Genomic DNA, 26645 nt, shown 5'->3' with positions numbered 1-26645 from the left:
TTTGTTATAATTAGAGCTACTTTTCAAGTCATAATTTCTGAAAGCATATCACCTTCAATGCCTTCTAAGAGAAAGCACTTATAAAAAATCAACTTCATTAAGGAATAATTTAGTATAATAAAATGTGCCTGTTTTAAGTGTAAAGTTTGATGACAAATGTACACCCTCATGTAACCACCACCCAATCAAGACAGAACATTTCCATCACCCTAAAAAGTTTCCTGGTTCCTCTTTGCAGAAAATCTTTCCTTACCCACCCCACGCTTAACATTAAAACAATTTTTCATTTGTCCCGTAGATATATATTAATGATCTTCAATAAATACACTTACTATATCGCTTTAAAAATTATGATGGAAAATTTCAAATATATGTAGGTGTAGACAGGGTAGTATGGTGAACTTCCATGCCCCCTTTGCCCAATGTCAATAATTATGAACTGGTGGCCACTTTTGTTTCATGTCAAACTCTACCCATTAACGCTTCTCATATTATTTTGAAACAAATCCCAAATATTATGTTCTTCATAAATATTTCAGTATTTTTCTAAAGGATCGGGACTCTTTAAAAATATATACATAACACAGTACCATTATCAAAGCTAAAAAGCCACTATATTGCTATTCAAGTCAACCTTGGTTTATATGTAATACTTGGGATTATGAGAAATACAAAGTCTGTAACATTTTCTTGCCTCCTTGTTTAGATTCTGTCAGGGGACTACTTACAAACATCCAAAACTAGCCTGACTTGAGGTCATTTCAGGGTAAATGTGTTTTCCCCAAAAAGTGCTCTTTGGTTCAAAACAAGTTGAGAGCATCCCATTTCATTAAGGACTTGGTAAGAACTGAAACATAAGGAGACTTTTTCTTAGAAGAAAATTTAAAATGTTTTCAGGGAGAAAATATATTTGTCCTATATATTTAGGAGGTGATTTCAACAGAGTTGGTAATTTATTGGATGTGGAAGTGAGGGAGAAGAAAGAAGTGAGGGATGAGGGCTGCCCTGTTTTTTGGGTTGGGAGAGTGGATGGTGGTGCCTTGCCCAATTAGCTTGGAGTAGTGGGTACTGAGCTCAGTTTCTGAGACGTTGATGGAGGTTCCTGTGGACTTAGAGGTGGTTGGTAATGTCTGGAGCTCAGGAAAGATGTCAAGGCTGGAGAGATATGACAGTCATCAGTGTTAGATACTGAAATCAGTGGGGCAGAGTGAGAAGGGAACCACGGCATTTAAGGACCCAAGAGAGGTGGCTGAGAAGCAACAGCCTGATAGGGATAGGAGTAAAACCACGAGAAGTGGCATCGTGGAAGGCAGAGAGGTGTTTCAAGAAGGGAGTGTTCACATGTTGCATAGTTCCAGTTATATGAAATGTCCAGAAAAGGCAAATTTATAGACAAAAAGATGAATGGAGGCTGGGAGTAGGCATGGCATGAGGGATCTTATTGGGAGGGTGAAAATGTTCTAAACCTGATTTGCTGATGGTTACTAAAAATCATTGTACGCTTGAAATGGGTGAATTTTACACATAAAATATAGCTCGGTAAAGCTGTTTAAAAAAAAAAAAAAGAGTGGTCAAGAGTTTCCAGTGCCACAAAGAACTTAAGATACAGAATGAAGAGCCCATTCATTGGTTTGGTCATTAGGAGGTCAGCGGTGATCTTGGTCAGAGTAGAGTGGGGAAATTGGGGTCAGACGGGACAGAAGCTGGTTATAGTGGGTGGGGGAATGACTGGGTGGTGAAGCCAGGGAGGCAGAATATAGATGACTCATTACAGGTGCTTGTTTATTAAATGGAGAGGGAGGGGGTAATGGCTGGAAAGGCTGGGGGTTGAGGTTTCATTTCTCCCTTTTTAATGTGGCAAGGCCAGAGGGAAATGTGACAGCTTTGGGAGGGAGAACAGACAGGTCTTGCTAATCAGACATGGGGTTGAGGGAGAGAGAGGAGCTAAGTACATACACCACCGTCTGGCTTGGGTAGCATGAGGAGGCCCACTTCTTGCAGATGTATCCCCCCAGTCTCCTTTTGCCCATCACTGGATGCAGGCACCACTGAAGGGCCTGAAGCAAAGGAGTTTCTCAAGACACTGCTCACCCGGCTTCTGCTTCAACCTCTGGGTTTCTGTTCTTGGGACATGCCTGGAAGAGGAGAGAGTGAACAGGTAGATGGTTTGCTCCGACTCCAGATTCAAGCATCCTTCAAGGCCCTTAACATGTGGCTCCTGGACACCTGGCCAGCCTCTTCCCTGATCCTCAGTGGCCAGGTCAGCTTCCCATTCTTTGCGGCCATTGCCCAGGATACGCTTCTTGATCCTTCTCCAGCAGCACCTAGTTGCCCTGTATCTACCCTCAGGATACTTGCAGGGAGAGCTAGGCACTACTTCCTGCTCATCAAGACCTTCTGTCTGCAAGGCCTCCTGGTACTGACTTCTAGTTAGGGACCAAGGTTTGTCCCCTAGTTTTAGCAGGCTATGCTCAAGTCCTAAATCTGAGGTCCATGCTCGTGCCTCCCACCCACCAGCAATAAGGTCTTCCAATTGGATGCTAGAAGACCCTCTGTTGCTATTCTTTGCATTAATGGTCCAGCTACCTCAACACCACGTAATTGCAGTATCTGGTTGCAATCCTCTTGCTCCATAGCAATGACAGGTACACAACCCCTTTTATTCCCTGGCGTGAATGCTGCCTCTCTTATTGGCCAAGGACCACCAGGAGTCTCTGCAGTGGGCCCAGCCCGAAAACAGAGACCATCCTAAGCATACCTGCTCATGCTAGCAATGCAAAGGGCCTCCTAGGGCCCTCTGCTGTGGCCAATTCTAACCACTCGGGCCTTCCTGCTCCCTGCTCCATTTGACCTGGAGACTTCGTCCTTCACTCTGAATTCTAGGCTTTGGCTTTGCTCTAACCTAGGATGAGAACAATTTTCAAAGGGACTGTGGCCAGCTCAGGTACCGGGAAGACTGAAAAGTGGTCACAGACATTTTTCTCCCTCTTTCAACTAATCAATCAACAGGGAGAAGTCTACCTTCCTGCTGGGAAGAAGGCTTCTGAAATAGTGTTCTGATTGGCTTAGTCCCTTTCATTCCACTTAACCTAACTGTAAACTTAGTCACATAAGCAAACCCAAAGAAGCCACCCTTCTTCTGCTTCTAGCCAGCACACATGGCAAGCTCTTCAAAAATTTGCCTCTCAAACATACTTGTTCTATCTTGCTCAATAAACATTACCCACTCTTGACTTCAGCTACAGTTCTTGTCCGCCACCTGCATCTCCCTCCCACTTCCTGGGACCACCTCTATCAGGATGTGGACATTGGATTCCCTGTGAGTCACGCTCACACAGGATGGATACGCCACCTGCTTGGCCAGGCCCAGACCCTAGGGAGGGACTCACTCTGCTGACCCAAGTGTCAGGCCCATCCCATCCCAAGTCCAGCCCCATTCTAGGTCCCAGCCCAGGATCCCCACTCTGACTTGGGGGCTCTGGGTAACAAAGAGGCAGACACTAAGTTTCCGTTAAGTTGTAGGAATTTATTTTAAATAACCTACAGTTGGTTAAAAGGGAATTCATGATAAAAATAGAAGATACTTGAGGAAAGATGTGGGAAATGGACTCTGCACACACGCTAAACTAACAATGCCTCTAAAACTAATGATTATAGCAAAAAATGTTTTCACATTAAAATTCTGCTTTTCATGTTTTTTTTTCCCATTTTTTACACAATTACAAAAGAAAAAAAAAATAAAAGCCCTAAAATCTTGATTATTTTTCCTTTTTGGACCAAATACTCATTTTCCTCTAAATTTACTGACCTGTGAAACTTTTTACACAATAAAATCTTTCAAGTTGAAAGACTTGGATTTAAAAAGAAAAAGACGGATATCTTAAATGGAACAGAGAATGCTCAGAACAAAGGATGATGGGAAAATGGTTTCAGTCACTGATTATTTCATTATCTTTAGACTCACTCACCCCTCATCCCTCCCCAAGCCCAATCTATACGATCTTTAAGATCAAGAAAAAGGTTTAAATATTTTAAAATAATTAAAAAGAAATAAAAATTCACATTTAAAAAGGAACACTCAAGTCAGGAAATATTTTCCCATCATGCTTTTCTGTGAACAGGTGTCTGAACCAAAACACTGCCGATGTCACGACTGCTTCAAGTTTAATGAAAATTGATTCCCATGACGATAGATAGTGATGACTCTAACAGGTGCGCTGGGTTTTTGTTCTACTTAATTTTTAAATTCCTGAAATGGGGGAGGGAGGGTTTAGGAATTCATTTCTATTAAAATATAGAAGTTATTGCAAAACCCTAACTGTAAAAACGCACCAATATAATCGGACTTCGTATACAGTAGCTAAGAGAATCCAAATGCTTCAGTGAAACAGTGAATTTGCCCGGCAGAACTCTGACAAATTCTCATCCACTTGCCATCTTGAAAATAAAAAACAAAATTCAAAACAAATCATACAGCTAGAATTTTGATATCTGAAATATTTTTAAATAAGTTGTCCATAGGACAACTGGCTCAGCTCTCCCTTATAATAATATCTCCAGGTTTATCTTTCGCAAGGATGTTGGTTTAAGACTTGCTGCCTCTCTCCCTCATGTGTGAGGGAAAACGAGGCTCACAGTTTATCCATCTTCCCCAAACCACACTGTTCCTTTTCATAGAACCCTGCCTTTTGAGACTGGCTAAAACTCATAGTCCTCATCAGCCATGTCAATGGCCCAGGCAAACTTCTCCCGCTGGGTTTTGTTGTAAATTTTCTCAATTGGGACTCCCCATTTCTTGCACCTGCAAACAAGGAAGAAAGAAGTGGGATTAGTGTAACTCAAGAGAGCAATGGCCCAGACCTGGGGCCCGGGCTTGGATGCGCTATCTTGTCCTTTACATTTGTCTGGTGAGGGAGCCCAAGAGTGAATTAATGGCACACCAGACATGTTCTAAGGGTTTGTGGAATTAACTCATTTAATCTTGACAATGACCCTCCTATGAGATGCTAATACTATACTCACTGCACATATGACATAACTAAGGCAGAGAGATTAACTGGTGGAACTAAAATTTGAACCCAAGCAGTGTAGGTCCAGAGAACACACCCTTAACCACTGTACTATGTTGCCTCGTAAAAGCCAATACCTCTAACACCATACAAGAGAAAAGAAGCACAAAGGGTACATACAAGAGCTGCGTGGAACTTCTGGCCCAGAACAGTAGGCGCCAAAGGAGATGATGCCTGTACCTATGGCCATAATTAAACTACTCAGGTTAAACAAACATCTTCCCCCAAACCCACTTATTTAGGATGCTATTACATAACTGCGCATCTGTATGTATGTCTTGTGTCTATGTGTGTGAGAAAGAGACAGAGAAAGAATGAGCAAAGAAGTAGAAAGAATTTATGTCTTTATTAAAAGGTTCCTCTGCCTCTTTGTGGAGGTTGCTTAGATCTGAATTCTCATTTTTATTCCCATATGCCTACCTTTCTTCCTTCACTTTCAAAAACTTTATTGAAAAATCTCCTTAAAGTGTCAATGGAAGGGCTCTTTTATATGTTTTTTTCCTCAATAAAGGCTGAGAATTTCTATTGCTGTCCTGAGTTCCATAAGGGGTAGAGACTGCACCCATCTTTTAAGAACAGAATATAAACACACTTGGAGGTTAATATGATGGTATTCACCACTGAGGACCATCCAGTAGGCTCTGCAACTAGACATCACTGACACAGCAGAAGCCAGGTTTCCACAGAGGACTAGAAGTGTGGGGCTTAGGAATGGCATGTGAAGGCAGACAATGCTCTGGGAAACCCCTCTGCTGGGCACCCCCTCCACCTTTTGAGCCAGTATCAGGAGCTCAAGTGGGACTCTATGCTTACCAAGCCACTGTGATCCTAGGGTCCAGATAATTAAGTTTGGAGGTTCCCAAGGCAATTTGTTTATTCTCTTCTCGATCTGTGGCCTGAACTTCCAGCTTCATCAACTGCTCCTCCAGTCTCTGCACAGCCTTTTTCTTTGACTCAACCACCCTAGAAGAATGGTAAAGTGTCATCAAGAACCAGGCCTAGCCTCTGCAAAAGAGCACACAGCTTCCCCACACTGCAGTAAAAGCCACAAGCACAGAGTTTTCCAAAAGATACTGCTCAAAAACCCTAGAAAAGCTGGGGCCCCAGGGCCTGAATGGTGCCACACATTTTTCTCTCTCAACCAAACCCCAGCTTCACACAATACTAGGCACATACTTCTTGGTCTTTGCATCCTTCATGACCTTGGCATCAGCCTTAGCGCTTTTCAGGTCTCTGCGGGCATCTGCTAGCTGTTCCTTCTTGGCATCAATCTGGTAGGGAAGAACAGCAGTAAGGATTAGGAGAAAAATGCACCCAGAGAGAAACGAGAAGGGCTCCACCAGAAGCTGACTCCACCAGGCAGGCTGTCGCTCATGGTGGTTTGTCAGGTAAAAACCCCAAGGATGGCTTCATGAAGGGACAGTGATGGCTGAATTCCACTGCTAGTTGTCCATTTATGTTCTTTAGTGAGCCTTCAAGAAATGAGGGTTCCATAGGGTAGTGAGCTGGAGCCACATTAGGCCAGAAGCTCAGGGAAAACACCCTTGTTGGACTGGGAATCTGGGAGCTAATGTTTCAGTCAGAGAACACTTTGGCTGTAGACACTTGGGAGGGGGGCTACAGATGAGAGCTGTTTTATCAAATGGCTTCTAAACCAGGTTTTAGCTTGCACCCCAAGAATACTGCAGGAGATGCTCCATATGAAGCCTGAGCCAGGATCCTTGCATCTACTTGTCCAGCTCCTTCCTCAGATTTGCCAGCGCTCTGAAGAGGTATTGCCAGCATCTCAAGAAAAAAAGGATGCAACGAAGAAAATACCCAAGGAACTAAAAAATGGCAATTAAAAGATACCCGGGAGGGCAATTAATTGTATACTTTGTACTTTGGATCTTTGGATAATTGTATGGTACGTGAACAATCTCAATTAAAAAAAAAAAGATACCCAGGAAGTCAAATAAGCTCAGCCAATTTGTTGCAAACCAACACATGGGACACCCCAGCTTTGGCATCTATTTCTAAAAGGTGAAATGTCTGAGCTAGGAAGGAAATTCAAGTAGTTATCACTAAAGAACAGAGATCTGAAAACATTTTTAGATGTAGATCTTTCTTTTCCAAATGAAATATCATGGAGACCCACTCTATAAAAGAAGAGGCAATGGCAGCTTTAGCCTCTCTTGCTTGTTAGTCTCCCTGAAGCTTCTCTGAAGAGCCCCACAGTTCTGGCACAGAGACAGCAGTGGCTGCCACCATGGAGGCAGAGCCCAAACCAATGAGCTCACCCTGCTGGGGGACAGGAGAGTCCTATACCTGGTATCACTTTGCTGACTTGTGAGGTCAAGGGACCCTCTGCAGAGCAAATACATGCCTGACTCACACACTCGGGGTTGTTGCTTACTGAGCCTAGAATTGTCTGTTAGAAATACACACAGAGTCCAAGATTGGAACAGAGGCCACCATTGTGAGAGAATCATTAAGTACATTTTACTACGAATGGCTTACTTCCAACCTCTAAGTTGTCCAAAGCCAGGCTGAGGGAAATGATTCTATACACAAAAGTATCACACACACCACTGGCCAGATTCTTCTTAGGGCTAGATATGCAGCAAACCACTATTTTTTAACCATTTCTGTGAATGCTAAATTGGCATGCTATGTCAAATTTTTTTAGAGCATCAAAGACTACATTGATTCACTTAGCAAATAGGGATGTGTGTTTGCTTTGTGGGACACAGGGGAGAGTCCTGAGGCTTGGAGGGCTCGTCTGGCAGGTAGCCTAGACTACCCAGAGAGTGGTTCCAGAGTGAGATCAACAAAAGACCTCCTCATGCTCTAAGGAGGGGTCGCCTGAATTAGGTGAACACATCCTGAATATTCATGCTTTTACTTCTGATTTGGGTTGATAACATGAGAAGAGTGCACAAAGCCAGATGACCACCATTTAACAGAGGGCAGTAAAGGGGAATTGCTAGGATAGGTGGTTGCAGGATGTTTTTTGTGCCAGGCATGTCCAAGGACTCAATGTCCAAGGATGTAAGTGCATATCCCATCAGCAAAGCTAGATTATATCTATGCAGGAACCATAGGTTATGCTTGTCTTTTGGCCCAAGCGTCTTACTCCAGGGTATTTATCCTGAGGAAATCTCAACAGAAGTTAAGCACTCTGGACCTGAAAAGGCATACACAGTCTCGCTCTACAGCAGTTTTGAAACTTCAGCTTTCCGACTACAGAACTCTGTGTACTTGGATGGAAAAAAAATTACATCTGTAACCTCTAATTGAAATTTAGCATTTCTTCTTCAATTATGAATGTAGGCCACAAACCATAGTAATGTCAGAAGTATCTATGACTTTATCAACAGAAATTAGGTATTTTCATATCATGATTGTTGCAGAAATACTGAAATGTTTATATTCATAAACTTGAATATTACAGTAGTTATGACATCCAACCAAGATCTTATTTAATAAGTTAATAAGGAAGCACATCTGTTACTATATCACAGACTTTAAAATACATTTTGGTAATGGTATTTCAAAGTAATTGGTTTCCTTTCTAATCCTATGTCTCTGCTCCATAGTCAAATACCTGGGACTTCTCAATGTGAGTAAATTAGGATGGATTAGTATGTAGTCATTACTAACACAGAAATGTTCATCATAAAATGCTAATGCCTTGTGGCCTAAAAGCTCAGTCCTAGGCAGAGTCAGAGGGAGAGACACTTGGAAGAGGAACAGCATCTACTTGTTCTCATGTCAATCTCTCCCTCTAGGCTGTAAGAGATTCTAGGGCAGCAATTCTGACTGGCACAGATGTTTGATGATGAATTATACAAAAATATGATTAGTGTGGAATAAAAATTAAAAAAAATGGGCTAGAATTAGGGGGATGATATTTTGCAAATTAAAAAAAGTCTTTAAATATCATTGTTTCATCATCTTTTCAATTTGAAACAATCTAACTTGGGAATAGCTGTGTTTCTGTGCTGTGGCAAGGAATTATGAAGACAATCTTTAATATCCATTTCCTTGTGTATAAATATAAAATAATGGGTCCCCTGAATTCACATGGCCCTTTTCTCCAGAACAGACTGAGAACTAGCTTCCTGATATCCCAACTCAGACAGCTGGATTATAAATGCCTCTCATTTTCAGATTATCTGCCCACAGGAGACAAGTTCTCTTCATTTTGCTACTCCTCCATCCAGATCTAAGATACCTTGGACTGCAAGTTCATCATGGACTTCTCAAAAGTTTTTGGTGGTGCCCTCTGATGGTTACAGAGAATTGCAACAGCTCGGTTGGCACGGTTATAAGAAAGGATCTTTGCTGGGACGTTCTCGTCCGCTATAAAAAAAGAAACATGAAAGGAAGAGGCTCAATTTGCATTCTAAGACAGCACACACAACTTGTATTCCCCCAGTGCCTCATCCCCATTATTTTACTGGCCTTTACCTCACTCGGATGATCAAGTTTTCTCCAAAGCACAAGGTCAAAATCTGAAAGTCAACAGCGTCATAAGAATATGACACTAGGAATTTTGCAGGTAAGTTTAGCCTGGGTAAATTTCCATCACAAGAGGAATCCTGGGTCTCAGTAATATTATAGCTAAATCCACACCCAAGGACTTTGGGTCAGGGACTGCCTGCCTTATTCCCTGCCTCCCTACCTACCTAATCAATGTCGCCCAAAGAAAATGTGGAATTGGGTCAGAAAAAGTATGTAGAGGAAGGTAAGACCAAGGGACTGTAAATTTTACATTTTTACACTATAAAAGAGCAAATTTTTTCAAAATGAAAATTTCAAATGCCACCCAAGGATTGTTTTATTTGTGTTGGGTGGCATTCTTTATCTCACCCCAAAATACCGACCCTTAACATATCCATCTCTAGCTTTTCTGGCTCATATTCTAAGGCCACTTGACATTTTCAGAGAGGACAGTGGAAATTTAGCAGTGACTGAGCTCCAGGAAAAGTCTGTCCTCTTGGTGATACCTTCTGTAACTACTTTTAGGAGAATATTACCTACTCTTGAGAGAAAAAAACAACAGAGACTTCAGGGAAAGGACTTGCTCCTACAGTTTTCCAGTAACCATGACAAACTTACTCTCTCCAATTTAATAGAACATCAAAGCATTAGGTCTTTACCTTGTGAGCCTTTTAATAACATATATACAAAACATAAAATGCAAGCATTTTCAGAGCAGATGGAAAGCCCTTGTCAGAATTCCATGAAATTAATCTAGAAGCTGGGATGGGACTGGGGAAAACAGTAATGATCCTATGTTTATACAACTAAGCTTTAGCTCTTTACTAGAGGCCTGGAAGGGGGTGGGGGGTAGAGGGACTCTAATCACAGTATTAAGGAGAAAAAGTGGAATTGATCTAGGACACTGGACACCATCTGGAGAGGAGTGGGCCCAGTACGGCCAAGCAGTACTTACGGGCTGTGAGTTCTTTCAGCTGCTGCTGTAGCGTGATGGAGGCATTGTATGTACGGAACACCTTCGCTGTCAAGCCCTCCATGAGATCCTGAAGATGCTTATTGAGAATACCAGTCTGGAGAAGACAAAGCAGCAAAGAGGCTGTTGGGATTTAGGGTAAAGGCCATACCACTCCGCCCCTTCTGGCATGTTCTAGCAGTCATTTATGCTAGTGCAGTCACAACCTTGCCAAGTTCCTGCCAATGCGAAGTAAGAAACAGCGGGCAAAGAATCCCAGTATGCAGAGTTGTGTTGATACCTTCCCTCCCTATGAAGTACTTCAATCTTAAACAAGCCAATAAAGCAAACTTGTCCTTCTCTGATAAGACCTCAGGGACAGGTCTGGGTGACCAGCAGAGGTGGCCGGGCATTCAGCCAAGGGAAGGCTGTGTAGGAGCCAGGAGAGGATGAAAGGCAGGATTTGTCTACTCCTCCCCTCAGGGCTTTGGCAGTCCTTCTGCAACAGGGGGATGGCCCACTCTGGGCCATGGATTCACGGTGTGCCCTGAGGGAGGCGGAAGGGTCTAGGATGCTATCAGGCCAGGGTAGTCTGCAGGGAGAGCCCAAGTCACCCCAGGCAACCCTCTCCTTTGTGAGCTTGTGAGGCCCCGGGTGGGCCCCTTTGAACCCTGGGTACTTTGTCCACTCACATTAAGTCTATCAAAAAGATCATCCTCAGGCTGTTTGTTTTCCATAAATAGTTGTAGGTTCTTAAAAACCTAAAAGAAATAAACAAAGCTTAATTATTTCATTTTTTAAAACTCATCTTTGGAAATAATTTCAAACTTACAAAAATTTGAAAAAATATGGATATACATAAGGAACAACCATATATCCTTTATCCAGATTCACCAACTGTTAACATTTTACACCATTTACTATCTGCACATGCACACACACTTGCTCACTCTCTACATACGTATATCTGTACGTACCTATACACATAATTTGGGGACGAACCTTTTGTGGGTAACTTACATATATTATGGTCCTTTACCCCTAAATATTTCAGTGTGTATTTCCCAAGGATAGAGACAGTCTTTTATATAACCACAGTACACATCAGCTTCATAAATTTACAGTGATACCATCTTTCATCTAATATACTTCCCATATTCCAATTCTGTCAGTTGGTCTAATGATGTCCTTTATTTCCAGCATAGGATCCAAACCAGGGTCAGGTCTCTTTAGTCGTCTTTAATTTGGAGCATTTCCACCACCAAGACAGCCTAATTACTGACTAAACCTCAGACTGCTGATGGGCTGGATTACTGGGGTCCTACACACTGTAGGTCTCTGCTTAAGCCCAGCACTTTGGGAAAGATTAGGTCAGGGACTACAGAGCTGCAGCACCCTCTTCAGCTACAGTCTCAGATCTAGGGACTGACCGGCTACATTTTCAAACTTAAGAGTTGGGGAGAGGTTGAGCAAAGCTGCAGAAGTGATAAATGTGCAAGATGTCCAGGGGATACTGGAATGCGGTTAAATTATTAAAACAAAATGCTACATTAAATCTTACTTGGAGTTTGCTGTGAAGGCCAGCTCTCTACAGCATGTTCTGTTCAATACTGCTACAGAAGATGGCCTCTCATTCCCAAGAAGGTAACAAGGGAGACAAAAACTAAAAGGAGGTACACAAACAAGAATTCTCTCCTCTCTCTCTCAAGTCATTTTTTCCAGCACCCAGCACAGGGCAGAGTACACAGAAAGCACTCAATAAATGCTTGTTTCATGAATATGACAATGAAAAAAACATGGCAGGGAACAGAGGCTACATTAACTTACTCGTTTCTCAACAGGGACCTTGTTATAATATCTGATTGAGTCCTTCCCAAGGAAGTCAAACTCGACTACATATTCCTGACCATCCAGTTCTGGGTGCAGGTTGATATGTTCCACACGGAGTGAGCAGCAACCCACAGTGTCTGCTGTTTCGCCTTCCTCCTTCTCGTTGCCTGCTCTCAGAGCAAGCTGTTTGGGAAGGAGATTAAAAAAAAGAGGAGAGTAAACGAAAAGACTGGAATCTCACAGGATTTCTAGAAAACCAAAAACAGAAGCTTTCCATTTCTCTTTGGGGACAGACCATCAGTCCCCAAAGCCTAGACACTCTGGATTCTGGCAGCAAGACCTCCTCCCCTGGGTTTGGAGAGGCACAGTGAGGTTAAACTTTGCCAGAGACTCCAGCCTCTCTTTTCTCTATGTCCTCTCAAAGGAGGAAGGGGGAAAGGGAGATGATTTATTTTAAGAAAAGGCAGCAAATAAGTGTTTCTATTTTGTACAACCAGATTTAAAAAGGTTAGTCTCCTAATTTTGCTTAATTATGAAACAATTCAGAACTTGTGGTAAACTATAAGCAGTGCAAAATTAGGAAAAAACATATGAAGACTTTTTCTTCTAAAGAGTAATGAGAAATTGATCTCCTCTAAAGCACTGTTTCAAACTGTAATTGTGAACTGTTAGTCTAACCAATTAAGTCTAGCCAATTTTACAAGTTATAACCATACTTTAAACAGAAAAGTATAAGAAATGTAAGAATTCATTGTTTGTAGTAAGGCTAGCATTTTACAACTTTTGTTTCAGTTACATGGACACACATACACACAAAATAATGTTTACTGGGCTGTGATGTAAATAAAATGAATTTTATATTGTGGATCATGGTCAAAGAGTCTGAAAGTTACTGCTGTAGAAACCATCAGTGTTTCTGACACATTTATATGATACAAATCTTCCTACTAGGTAGACTGTATTCAAATAGCAGCAAACACACTGAATGCCTCTCTCCACTTCTACCCTCCTTACTGGACCAGAGACTGGTCCTCCTCACGGAGGGCAGATCTATGGGCACCTAGGCTGCACCACCCCTCCAGTATTCAGCAAAGGGATTGAAGCAGAGTAGAAACTCCCTCTATCTTTATTGACCGGAACACATGAGCCGGTGCTGATAGGAAGGCACCCTCACCTTGTCAATGAAGTACAGGGCTACAGCTCTTTGCCGGACTTTCATCTCTTTGGACTTCCAGTCTTCTCGATACTGGTTCCGGATCTTGTCTACACACTTCTTCAGTCGCCGAGCGGTCTCATATTTCTGCCAATCTTTCTCACCCTGCAGGACCAACCCAAAGGTGGACTGCTTAGAAACAGTAAATTAAAGACGGACTTTGAATATCAAAGTGGAAAGCTTTGAACCAAAGAGAAATAAATTGACCTTAAGCAAGACTGACAAAGAATGGTACTGAAAAGAAAGTTTGGGGCATTTAATCTGTTGAGAACTCATGCTGTCCTATTTCACTGTCAAGCACAACTGACTCCTGTCCAATTGCTAATAAAGCCTCTGGCTTTCATTTTATCAAATGTTTATGTTCTTGCGGAAAACCCACATGGCATGCCCCAAAATTTGACTTCTCCTGTCATCATAAAGGGTATAAAACATCTCAAGATCCCTATTCCCACATCACCATCACAACCTTGTGCAGAATCTGTGACCCAACAGCAGTTTTCTCCTAGGACGGAATTCCATTACAGATAACCATTCAGTTTGATCAGGCTTTAAAAGACACAGAACTAAAGACTACAATATGTAATTATTAAGGAACACAATGACTTCCAGGAACATCATAATTATTCACCATTTTCTAACTTCTGCATTTAAGAGTGTTGCTTGACTGGACTGAAGGAAAAAGAGCTTTTGGTGGAAGGTTTAAAAATTGATTCTAAAGCCAATGAAGGGTTATCTAAAAAGGGGGTAAGACAAGTGAATTTAAACAATGGAGGAGGAAGATTTCTGCTACCATGTTGAATGGAAGACATAAGCAAAGACCAATAAGAATGTCAAGTGAGAAGGAAGAAAAAAGCCTAAGAAATCTCAGTGGAGGCAGCGTGACAGGGTGCAGAACAGACTACATGACAAGAACTGAGGGAAGGAACTGAAGAACCCAAAAATCTCTGCTGAGTCCCCCCACCCTGCAAAAAAGGAAAGGGGTGGTCATTTCTACCCACAAATGCCTGTCACTGGCTATTACAACATATGGTTCTGGAGGCCTAAGAACAGAAGTCAAGATAACTGGCTGTCTGAGCATGCAGGAGTGTAGGCGACACAGACCAAGAAATGTCTTCCACTTCTAGATCTTAACAAACATTCAGAAATTAAAGCTTTACAATTAGAGCTCCGTGGGCTTAGGAGTCATAAGCACTCTCCCACAATTGTGGTATACTAGTTGTATGTGCTATCTGTTGTTATTATATGTAGGCGACTTAGTAGTTGGTGATGCAGAGGAAATATCTAAGTCCTATTCTTGAAACTGGAGAGCTCAAAATTTCTCAATGATTTCTCTAGTACATTTTGACATTTAAGATGATGAATAAGAAAAGGTTTGATACAAGCTGTCCCTTATGTACATGTCAGTAAAAAATCTCCATTACAATTGTTCTTGTACACACAAACCCAGTAAAAAATGGACCTGAAAGGCTCATCTTCCAACAATATAATATCCAGCTCAGAAGTGGGGTCTTGCCCATCACTCCAATATATACAGGACTACCAAAGCCCATCAAAGTCCCCAAGGGTTACATTTGCTCAATTCCTTAGTCATGCCTCTGAAATGGAAGGGAGGAGTCAGGGAAACAAGGTTTAGAAAAACCCAGCAATTAAGGCATTCAGAGGATACTACTAGATCAACTTTTTTCACAATACAGCTAGGCCCTGGCATGAAGATATGAGATCCTCTCAAATAAGGATACTGTGATGGGGGTTGGAGGAGGGAGAAGCCATCTTGTTCAGGTCTAGAATGGGAGGGCTGGCCCCCAGGAAGCATGTTTGAGCCTATAAAACGTCCCTGAACACAGTCTCTAGAGTAACATCACTCTTGGACACGCTTTCTCAGACTACTTCTAGAAAGCAGAATTCTGTCCAGGTTTTACAGGCAAGGTCTTCATCAAAACCCTATCAGTAGAACAAGGTATCTACGGTAAGGGGAGAGAAGAGGCTGCATTTAAGACCCTCTCCTCCTCCCAACTCAGTCACCCTTCTGTAATGGATAAGAACCAAATTGGATTAGTTAGACTTGATATTCTCTGGATGACTTTTATTTTTTTAACTGGTAAAACCACATTTTACCTCGCTCTTTCTAATATAGCTGCTTATCCATTCAGCAGAGTGGGAAAATGGGGTCAGGATGTGGATTGAGGGTGAGACATGGGAGGTGAGGAGGGGCTAAACCCTGTTCTCTAATCCAGTCTCCCTCAGAGATGTGTAGCGGAGGCAGTGATATTTGCCAATATTCTTCAGTTGTACTTTACTTCTCCCCATGTGACTATGCCATTGTGTAGAACCCCAAAGAAGGGGGATAAATGGCATTCTGAACTCCAAGCATACAACACTGAAATAAAAGACACAACAAACTGGCTCTAAATAGTTATACCATTTTTAAATATAAAACCTTACTGCTAACCAGCCTTTTATACATGTCCATTTAAAAATATAGTTGTATTTTTATTAATGTTCATAGAGCAGTTTTACATTCTGGATATCAGTCCTTTTATCAGATACATAAAACTACTCATTTTAATCTTTTTAATTTTAAGCTTTTATGTTATAATGATATACAGATTTAAGTATAATTTAATCAGTTTTGACAATTACACACTCACATAACCTACATCCCTATTAGGATATAGAGTATTTCTATCATTCCAGAAAGTTCAAACCAGGATGATCTGTATTATCATAGATTAGTTTTGCCTATTATAGAATAAATGGAATCAGACGGTATATACACTCTTGTGTCTGGCTTCTTTTATTCAACTAGTTTTTAAGATTCATCCATTATTGCGTGTATCTGTAGTTCATGCCTCTAAATCGCTGGTATATACAGTATATTCTATGGCTATACCACAAATGCACATATCCATGCTCCAGTTGATGGATCTCTGAGATATTTCCAGTTTGGGGTTTTTATGAATGAAGCACAAGTGTGACCATTCTTGTACAAGTCTTTTAGTGGGCTTATGTTTTCATTTCCTTTGGAATTGGTATCTCACTATGCCTTATATCTCCGTTTCACTGATGACTGGTGATGCTGAACACTTACTTATTGTCCATTCTTATATCTTCTTTTGAAATGTCTGCTGAAGACTTTTCCTCTCTTTTCTTACGAGAAATTTTGTCTTATTATTGAGTTGTAAGAACTCGTGGTATTCTGAATACAAGTCCTCCACTAGCTATACATGTTCCAAATAACTTGTCTGTAGCTAGCATATTTATTTTCTTAATGGTACCTTCTGCTGAACATAAGTTTCTAATTTTATAAAGTTCACTTTATCAATTGTTTCTTTTGTTTTATTTGTGTTCTCAGAAATCTTTGTCTACTGCAAGGTCATGAAGATATTCTAGCATGTTATCTCCTAGAAGCGTTAATGTTATGGATTCCACATTTAGGACTACAATAGCCTTCAATAAATGGAATATTTTAATAAGATTAAATGCAATGTGATGTCCACGTTGATCCTGAAGTTCACTTTACTTCATTTAAAAGAAAAATCATGATTATAAATTTTGTCTGTAAAATTACAACTGGTTTGAAGACATTGAAATATATATCTGAATGTGATTAAAAGGGAAAATGTTAGGTCATATATATGGTAACAATAAAAAAAAAAAAAAATCCATGGAACTGCAGTACACAGTGAACCCCACATTAAACCATGGACTATAGTTAAGAGTACAATTATAAAAATGTGCTTCCATCAATTGTAACAAATGTACCACACCAATGCAAGTGTTAATAATAAGGTGGTATATGGGAAATCCAATATTTTATGCATGATTGTTTTGTAAATCCACCACTTCTTTACTAAAGAAAAAAAAAACTGGTTTGAAGAACATGACTTTTTTGAAGGGCCACTTTCCCAGGTTACGAGAATAGATAACGCTTCCAAATTTGGCAGTGGGTTGGACTTAGCAAGTATTTACCAACAATCCTTCTGTAAACTCTCAGATTCATGGGTTATCTGAGATCAAAGAGCTTCCTTGGTTGGAGTTATATAGATTCCAGAAGAATGACTCATTCCACTGCTGTTTCAGATTCTACATGTACCTAGATACAAGGTGGGAGAGGAAGGGACTAGAAGCACTTGCAAGATGTCAGTATAATGGAACTCCTGGGAGGAAAAGCAGAGCAAACCAGGATGAGTGTAGACAGGTGTGAAGAATCCCAGAACACCTTTTAGGTACCTGGAGGACATTATTTTACTCTGGCTCTCAAAAGGCCTGACCCTTTCAATGACCTTTGAGATTGGGGGTATGTAACCTTGCTATTACTGCAAGTAGCCCAATCTAAGTTTCCACAAAGTGAGACTGTCCATATATTTTTAAAGTTATCAGAAATCCAGAGGCATATTATATTTAGGCTAAATTTATTGATACAACAGAAACAGGGTATAATGGTACAAACAAATTACACGGAGGAAATGAGTAAGATACAAGAAAAAGCAAAGCAAAGAGTCTTGGTATAGGAGAAATTTCTGGAAGCTGAGTAAAAGATGTGGAACAAAGCCCCACAATGGAAGCTTCCCATACAAACCTGAGGTAATCCATAAAGTAAAACGATCGATTATCATCCTTCACACTCTATTATAAAAATTTATTCTGTATAGACTTCTGGTAGGAATATGTCAGTGAATTCATGCTTTAATCATCCCTTTGCCCCAAACACAGACCAATCAAAGTGCTTCATCCAAGAAGGGGGCTCTGAAGCCAGGGGCTGTGTTAGGCTGGGTTGAGCTGGTTTAGGAAACTCCCGCTAAGACAGGAAGGAATGAAGAGAAGTAGAGAGGAAAGAGAAGGATAAGAAAAGGGAAGGGGAAGAACATGCATAACACACAGAAAAACCCACCTCCCAGTCAAAACGGTTTACAAACAAAAATTCCAAGAGACAAGAGGAAAATGGCTTAGAAAAACTGCCACCAAAATAATTTAGCACATGAATTCACTTCAAGATAGTATTTTATAAAACAATCTGACAAAGACTTTCATCAAATACACGTTTAGTATGCACAAAGAGAAAAAGATCCAGCACTCACTATAAAGGACAAGAAATAAAACAAAATGGGCAGAGATGAAAAAAATCAGGTGGATATGAAAATAAAAGTATTAGAAATCCTGAAAACAAAAAATAATCAAAATAAATGGATAGGATAAAAATCTGTTGGAGATAATTTTAAAGGAAATGGCTGAAGTTGTGGCACCGTGACCAATGACATTCTTTGAAATTTACTAACAACATGTGAAATCGTATTTTCTAAGTTATCACTGTTATGCATATATGTTAAAGTTCAAAATAAAAAAAAAGAAAATGGGGGGGGGAAATAAGTGGGTCTCAGAGAAACCACCCAAAATGAAGACTACAGATCTAAAGAGATAAGGAATATGAGGATATAGTTTAAAAAACATGGTCTATAGATTAAGAACCTTCAACATTCATCTAATAGGACTCTAAAATAAGAAAATGGAAAAAATGGCCTAGAAGTTGTAGAATAATTCATGACTGAGAAGTTCTAGAATAAAACTGCATTAGTAGTATTCTGAGAATCTACAAAAATAAACATTATAGCTAGATACAGCACAGAAGAGCGTCACTGATAAAAGATACATTCATTATTGGAGAAAAACTATGAGTTAAGATGAAAAGAAAGACATTTTCAGGTAAACAAAGGAGAGAGTCTGCACCTATGGATATTGATTCTAACTAAAAGAAACATCAAAAGGGTGAATTTCCACAAGGAAAAAAGTATACCCAGAGATTAATATATAAAAATTAATCAAATATTAGACTACGACAATGTTGGCTGGGGAAGGATTATGGTTTTCTGGATGATTGTGCTTAAAAAGTAAAACTTAAGCAAAAGAAATATGAGGTATTTCTGGAGAAATAACTGGAGATGAAGAATTAAAATCATTCTTATTTGGTAATTGTCTATATAGAACAAAACAGACAGATAAAAGATTAATATTCATGCTCAAATATGGCCCCCCACCCCACCCCAACTGAGCCACCTGGGCAGGTGAACTCACTGCCCTCCTCCCTACGTGGGACCTGACTCCCAGGGGTGTAAATCTCCCCAGCAACGCAGGATATGACTCCTGGGGATGAATCTGAACCCGGCATCGTGGGATTGAGAATATCTTCTTGACCAAAATGGGGATCGAAATGAAATGAAATAAAGCGTCAGTGGCTGAGAGATTTCAAATGGAGTCAAGAAGTCACTCTGGTGGACATTCTTATGCACTATATAGATAACATGTTTTAGGTTTTGATATACTGGAATAGCTAGAAGTAAATAACTGAAACTATCAAACTCCGATCTAGCAGTCTGGACTCCTGAGGACAATTGTATAACAATGTTATACAAGGGGTGGCAGTGTGATTGTGAAAACCTTGTGGCTCACAGTCCCTTTTTCTAGTGTATGGATGGATGAGTGGAAAAATGGGGACAAAAACTAAATGAAAAATAGCATGGGATGGGGGGGATGATTTGGATGTTCTTTTTTTATTTTATTTTTTATTCTTATTCTGATTCTTTCTAATGCAATGACTGATAGAGGTGTAGAAATGTGATATATGACAGAAGCAGTGATACAATTAAATACTTCCAGAACAGCCATACATACCATACACAAAAATACAAACATCAAAATGTAAAAAGCAAATTTTAAAATGTTGGCAAAGGTATGGAAAAATAGAAACTTGCACACGGCTGGTGGGGGCAGATGGTGGGGATGTAAACTATTTCCAGTATTTTAGGGAATAATTTGGAAATGTCTAATAAAGCACCTTTAAGAGAAATTCTCATTTGTATACACAAGGAGAATGTGTTTATCCCAGCAATATTTAAAACAGCACCAGACTGTAAACCCTAGATGTCTGGCAAGAAAATGGTTAAGTTTTTATATAATGGAACACTATGTAGCAAATAAAATGGATAAATTAGATGTGCATGTCAAGAACACAAATTCTCAAAATCAAAGCTGAGTGAAAGAAGCAAGCTGCAGAATGATCCCAACAATATACCTATTTTAAGATGAACCTGTTTAACCATACATGTTGTTTATAAACACATAAATATATTGTAAACATACAAAAATACTCATGAGAATGAAAATATCCAATTTATTAGAGTACTATCTCCAGGGAAGGAGAAGAATGGTACACAGGGGATTTAACTATGTCTTCAGAATATTTTTTTGTGAAATAAAATAATTGCGCAAACAGGACATAATGTTTAAGGATGTGACAACGCTGGATAGTGGATATATGAGTGTTTATTACATTATTACGTATGCTTGCATATTTGAAATATTTCATAAAAAATAAGCCTCCTAATAATGCTTGTACCTTTTTTTATTTTTCATCCCAAAAGAGAATGCCTCTTCTGGTGGCAGACCAAAAACTGTTCAAGGTGCTCTCAAACCCTGACCTCTGGAGATCTCACTGTCTGCTGAGTGGGAAACAGCTGAGGGAGAGGTTTGGCAGCAAGGTGAAGAAATAACAATTCTACTTCCCCCAAAGGTACTGTTTTCCAAACCTTTAATCATCTTCATGCCTCTTATTGGGACCCCATCCCAGCTGACCAGCAAGCATGCTGTCCTGGGCATAAGGTTCTACGCAGGGCCCAACTCAGGATGACTTTCTAGGTTCACCACCATGACCATCATTCACAAATCTGCACGAATGCCTACTATGTACAAGAGCTATCTGGATATTGTCTGGAATAAAAATATCTGGCTCTCTGTTCTTAAGATGCTCCACCTGGTTTAAATAACAAGGACTTCAATCCTCAGAGACTCTCTGGCAGTCAACTTTAACCTACAGTTGTAAGCGCACACAATATACATATACTTGGAATATTCACCTCTCTCCATTCCCAGTGCCATCATCCTAGTCATCACCATTTCTTGTGTGAAGTACTATAACAGGCAGTCTCCCTACTTCTTGTTTGCATCCAATCCAGACTCCAGAGTAGCAGTCAGAATCATCAATTATGTCATAGTTTCTAAAACACACATCGGGTATTATTCCCCTCTTTAAAACCTATTTTAACCTATCAGACTTAGTATAATTGAAAACATTTAAAAGATCTTAAGATCTGGCCTGCATCCCTGTACACCTCCTCTCAAGCCTCTTTTTTGCTCATTAGACTCCAATACCACACTGGCCTTTGTTCAATGCCTCAAGACCACTGAGCTCTCTCATTAGTGACTTTATATAGGCTGTTTTCTGTCTGGATGACCCATTCCCCCATCTCTTCCATGAACAAATTCTACTCATCCTGTACATTTCATCTTAATTGTTATCTCCTTAGAGAAGCCTTCCCAAACCCCAGATGCCAGGATCATGTCTCCCTTTGTATATTCTCAAATGGTATCCTGTACTTTTCCTTCACAGCAATTAGAACAGTTTATATTTACTGTTATGACTATGTTAACACCTATAAATCTTGCTGAAGTAGGTTTATATTCCGGACCCTCCTCCATTCAAAGTCCTTCAATGGTTCTCTATCAAATACAGAATACGGTCTAACCTTTTCACCATGGCATTTGAGGCTGGCCACAATTTGGCAGCAGGATATCACAGAGAGTATCAGAAGGCTGAAGATTCTGAGTTACAGTCCCATCTATGCTTACTAGCTAATGGATTTTGGGCAATTTTTTGACATAAATTTGCTTATTTATAAAATGGTGGCATTATACGTGTCTGGTATGGTTGCTAAGAGAATCATGTATGAATCTAGGTGAAAACGCTTTTTTAACAGTAACAAAAAACCCATTTATTTGATAATTCTTTCTTTTTTCTAATTGTGGTAAAATAAACATAAAATTTACCGTTAGTAGCATTTTAGTACATTCACTGTGTTGTACAACCATTTCTACTTGATCATTCTTTTTGCTATTCCTTTTCATATTCCCTATATGTCAAACACATGACTCTTCAAAAATACTGTGATTTCCTTCCTCTGTGTTCATAAGTAGAGAATTATCTCTGCAACACCTTTTAAGACCTAACTGTAACCTAATTTCCTTCATAAATTTGTTCCTATTCTCTAAGTGTTGGGACTAATTGCTCTACTTATCTAAAGCATTTCATTTTTATCTTTCTTCTAAAACATGTGAATTCTTATCCTTTTGGTTCACCAGCCTACAAGCTCCTTGAGGGTTAAGACCACTGTTTGTAGCCTAACAGCTCTGTGCTATTTCAGAAGAGGAAAACATGTTTCTTTAAATGCCTTGATTTTGGCTCACCATGAGAATCCCCATTTTTCTCATTTTAAACTTAGTCTAAATGAAGAAAAGTGACATATTCCAACTGAATTGAAGAAAATATATCAATGGTCATTTTTTCATTTGAAATAGCTATATATAGAGCCCAGGGCTATAAGCTAGAAAATGTGCAGTTTAGTCTTGACAACTCATATTAACTTTTGAGTGTGGCTTTCATATCTAACAGATGTTAAATAACCTATAAACCAAGGTCTTTAGCCCCCAGACCCTGTGTGTAAAAAGTCACAATGTACACAGAACTAATTCCTTGCGTTTTCTGTGGACTCCGTCATTCTTTTAGGTTGCCTTTCAAATTTCCATAGTAGCATGTCGGAGGGAGGAAGTTTGCAGGACTCTCCAAAGCCAGGGTGTGGCTGGCTGGCTAATAAGAACTGATTGCCCCTCAAAGAGTTTCCCCCTTTCAATAAAAGTATTAATAAGTAATAATACACGGATATGAAAACATAGTTTATAATGTACTTTTACACACATTATCCCATCTGACCTATCCAGATGAGACCTTAGGAACCCAGAAGTATGTAAGACACTGTGGATCTTACAACTTCTTTCCTCTGGATTCAGAGCAATCATGTTTTCTTCTTCAGAGTCAAGAAAAGAGAAGAGAGCTGTAAAAATCAATATACATTTACCACACTCCTCCTCACATTCTGACTACTGGACAGTAAACAGTTTGAATGCAGGAATGCATCTGTCTTGTTTCCCAACACTATGCCTGGTACATATTGGACTTTCAGTAAATATTTATGAATTAATAAATGAATAAAAAGGTTATAAAAATAAGGTTAATATGATACAAAACACTGAGGAGCCTACCATATGTTAACAATGAAAGTACTTGCCTTTTTGGATTTTTAGTTTGTCAAAGTGATTCTAGGTAATGAGAGCATTGGATTTCAACAGCTCTTAGCTACCCCTTACCTTGATTCGCGAACTGGGGTTCAGCATGATGTATTTAATGGAACCTTGAATGTTCTCTGTCCAGGAGACCAGCCAAGTAACCTTGTTATCATGTCGGACCTCTTTCCACTTATGTCCTGGAGGAGGAGAAGGAACCTTGGCATCTCTGTGGAAAATAACAAAATAGGAGGGAGGTGTAATGAGGAGAAGTGGGGAACAATTTTACCTTCCATGACCTGAAGTGGGTAAATCTGCTGAGCATACATCTCTACGTTTTCTCCTCACCAGTCAATACCTGAAAAACACTTGGAGATCTATACATGGAAATAACACTGTGTTATTCTTGAGTGTCTCCTTCCCAAACAGTACTCTATAATGTGGGAAATATTACCAACAACTGACAGGAAAAGAAGCCCTCCACCTCATTTCTGGCCCAAAGGATTAACTGTTTGCTCACTTGCTACAGTTGATGATTATATCCTCTGGCATGATCCGTCTCTTTAGCATGCCCATCTTGGGGTGGTTGCCACGGCCTCGGAAAAGCCCAGGAGGCTCAATTTTAAAGTTGGCAATCCTCTCTTTGTGGTTATCCATAACACAGAAGCCATATTCTTTCAGTAATTTTTCATTCTCTTCCTTTATTTTCTGGAAGACAGCAAAAAAAGAACTCAAAATGGATTCAAATGGCAGTTCTATGACATCACGTGTCATGGTAGAAAAAGGTCTAAAAACCACTAAGAAATGTATTGAAATGAAGGAAAACCTCTAGTGGATTTTTCAAACTTTTATACAATAAAATCCCTAAAAGATCAACCAGTAAGGATTGACTTCAACTACAGATTCAATACTGATTCTTCTATCTTTAAGGATACATATTTATGAGCCTATTATCTAGGTATTGTAAAAGTTAACTTCAAAAACTAATGTCGGGACTACCAGTTTAGTTGACTGAGCCCTCAATCTTGGGGCTTGTCCTTCTGAAGCTTGTTACTGTAGAGGAGAGGCTAAGCCTACTTATAACTGTGCCTAAGGGTCACCCCCCAGAGAACCTCTTTTATTGCTTGGATGTGGCCTGTCTCTAAGTCCTGACTGTATAACTATATAGCTTACACAATGTGACTGTGGGATTGTGAGAACTTAGTGGCCCCCACTCCCTTTATAGTGTATTGACAGGTGAATAGAAAAATCATGACAAAAAGTAAATGAATAATAAGGAGGGATGGGAGGTATTGGATGTTTTGGGTATTCTTTCTTACTTTAACTTTTATTCTTAACCTTTTTTGTGTGTGGGGTAATGAAAATGTTCAAAAATTGTGGTGATGAATGCACAACTATATGATGATACTGCGAAGAACTGTACACTTTGGATGACTGTATGATATGTGAATATATCTCAATAAAAATGCATTAAAAAAAAAACTAAATGACATTTTATTGAGTAGTGTCAAAGTGAGGGTGGGCCTCAAAAGAATGCCTCTGTGTTTTCCAGAGGCATTTTGTTGAACAGCATTTCTTATGGGTTTTCAGTACAGATGAGCCTGTCAAGGATTCTTTTCAAGGTATATGAGTATTTATATTCTACACTTTGTGATGCTTTCTCCAAAATTGGGGCAGGGAGGGAGGTGTGGGCTGGGGATGTTGAACCCTCCCTACCCTTCTTACATTTAGTGATTAAATTTAAGTAAGTTCTGCTGCCCTAAGGATAGAAACATACTCAGAAAATGGCAGAAGATGCCTTTGACAGGGGTCCAGACAGGGTAATGCTTATAAAATCCCCCTATCTTTGGATCACTATTCCAAGAACAAAATTCCAAAGTGGTCTTTAAGTTTAAAAACACCTCAAAGTGAACAGTATAACAAACTACTAATTTTGGATATTGGAGATAAGACTAAACCGAAACTGCAAAGTCTAATACAGTTACTTCCAAAATAACTCATTAATTTTTAAACTAAGGGCCAGTTACTATCAAACAATGAGTTATATGACTACAAAGGCCTGAATTACAAAAATATGTGTCTTTGAAGTGCAAAGAATTTCTTAATACCTTTAACTTCTGAACACCTGTTTTGAAAAAATTAGATTCTAGGCTGGATTCCTCTAGATCAGCAGTTGGCAAACTTTTTCGAGACAGAAAATATTTTAGGCTTGAGGACCATATGGTCTTTTTTGCAGCTATGTGACCCTGCCATCATCACATGAAAGCAGTCACAGATAATATGTAAATGAATGAGTGTGGCTGTGTTCAAATACAACTTTATTTACAAAAACAAGCAGCCCAGGGAGGGGCAAGATGGAGGCATAGAGAGGAGTGGAAGCTAAGCAGTTCCCCTGGAACAACTACAAAAAACCAGAAACAACTAGTAAATAATCCAGAATAACTGAGGGGGGACAAACGAGACCATCCACTCATCATACACCAACCTGAATTGGGAGGAATGCCCGAGAACACAGCATAAAATCTGTAAGCAAAACCTGCGGAACCAGGTCAGGAGACCCCCTCCCCCATAGCCTGAGCTGCGGAGCCCCGTGGTGCCAGAGAGAAGCTCTCTCCCAGCAAGCGAATATAGCTCAGCTGAGCTCCAACTGGGGTTTTAAGTAGCGAGTGTGAACTGCTCACTACAGGTACGCAGCCCCAAAAAGCAGACAGAGGCTTTGGGTGACGACTGACCTGGGAGAGCCAGAGGGTCGCCTTGGACTGGGTCTGAAGGGGACTATCTGTTTCTTTTTCGGCTCAGTGGAGAAAGCCCCAGTCATTTTAAGTTTCCAGGGCTGTGAAGTGGAGAAGGGTGGAGACAGCACAAGCAGAGAGCAAGACTACTGAAATGCTAATGACCTCCACCTGGGGTGTCCGTCTTCTCTAGGAGG

At 40.1% G+C, this 26645-nt stretch overlaps 1 protein-coding gene across 3 annotated transcripts in view; it reads right to left on the bottom strand.

The window, feature by feature from the left end:
• Positions 1 to 1765: 1765 nt before the first annotated feature.
• Positions 1766 to 26645, bottom strand: part of TOP1 (DNA topoisomerase I) — a 97177-nt gene continuing 72297 nt past the window's right edge. The window contains exons 12-23 of one of the 3 annotated variants that reach the window (XR_005213223.1): positions 24237 to 24424; positions 23801 to 23945; positions 13511 to 13654; positions 12334 to 12519; positions 11199 to 11267; positions 10510 to 10624; positions 9286 to 9413; positions 6246 to 6340; positions 5883 to 6032; positions 5190 to 5249; positions 4333 to 4801; positions 1766 to 2135 (exon numbers count right to left, since the gene is read on the bottom strand). Coding sequence is in view for 2 of the 3 variants with exons in the window: in XM_037812465.1 (XP_037668393.1) it covers positions 4699 to 4801; positions 5190 to 5249; positions 5883 to 6032; positions 6246 to 6340; positions 9286 to 9413; positions 10510 to 10624; positions 11199 to 11267; positions 12334 to 12519; positions 13511 to 13654; positions 23801 to 23945; positions 24237 to 24424 (1383 nt within the window). In the remaining variant the exon portion in view is untranslated. Of the gene's footprint in view, positions 2136 to 3505; positions 4802 to 5189; positions 5250 to 5882; positions 6033 to 6245; positions 6341 to 9285; positions 9414 to 10509; positions 10625 to 11198; positions 11268 to 12333; positions 12520 to 13510; positions 13655 to 23800; positions 23946 to 24236; positions 24425 to 26645 lie in introns of those variants that run through there. The other 2 variants (XM_037812465.1, XM_037812466.1) reach the window with 2 other exon arrangements.

This window comes from Choloepus didactylus, chromosome 19 (genome assembly GCF_015220235.1).
Source record: "Choloepus didactylus isolate mChoDid1 chromosome 19, mChoDid1.pri, whole genome shotgun sequence".
NCBI classification, from domain to species: Eukaryota; Metazoa; Chordata; class Mammalia; order Pilosa; family Megalonychidae; genus Choloepus; species Choloepus didactylus.
This window is presented reverse-complemented; position numbering and strand designations above follow the sequence as displayed.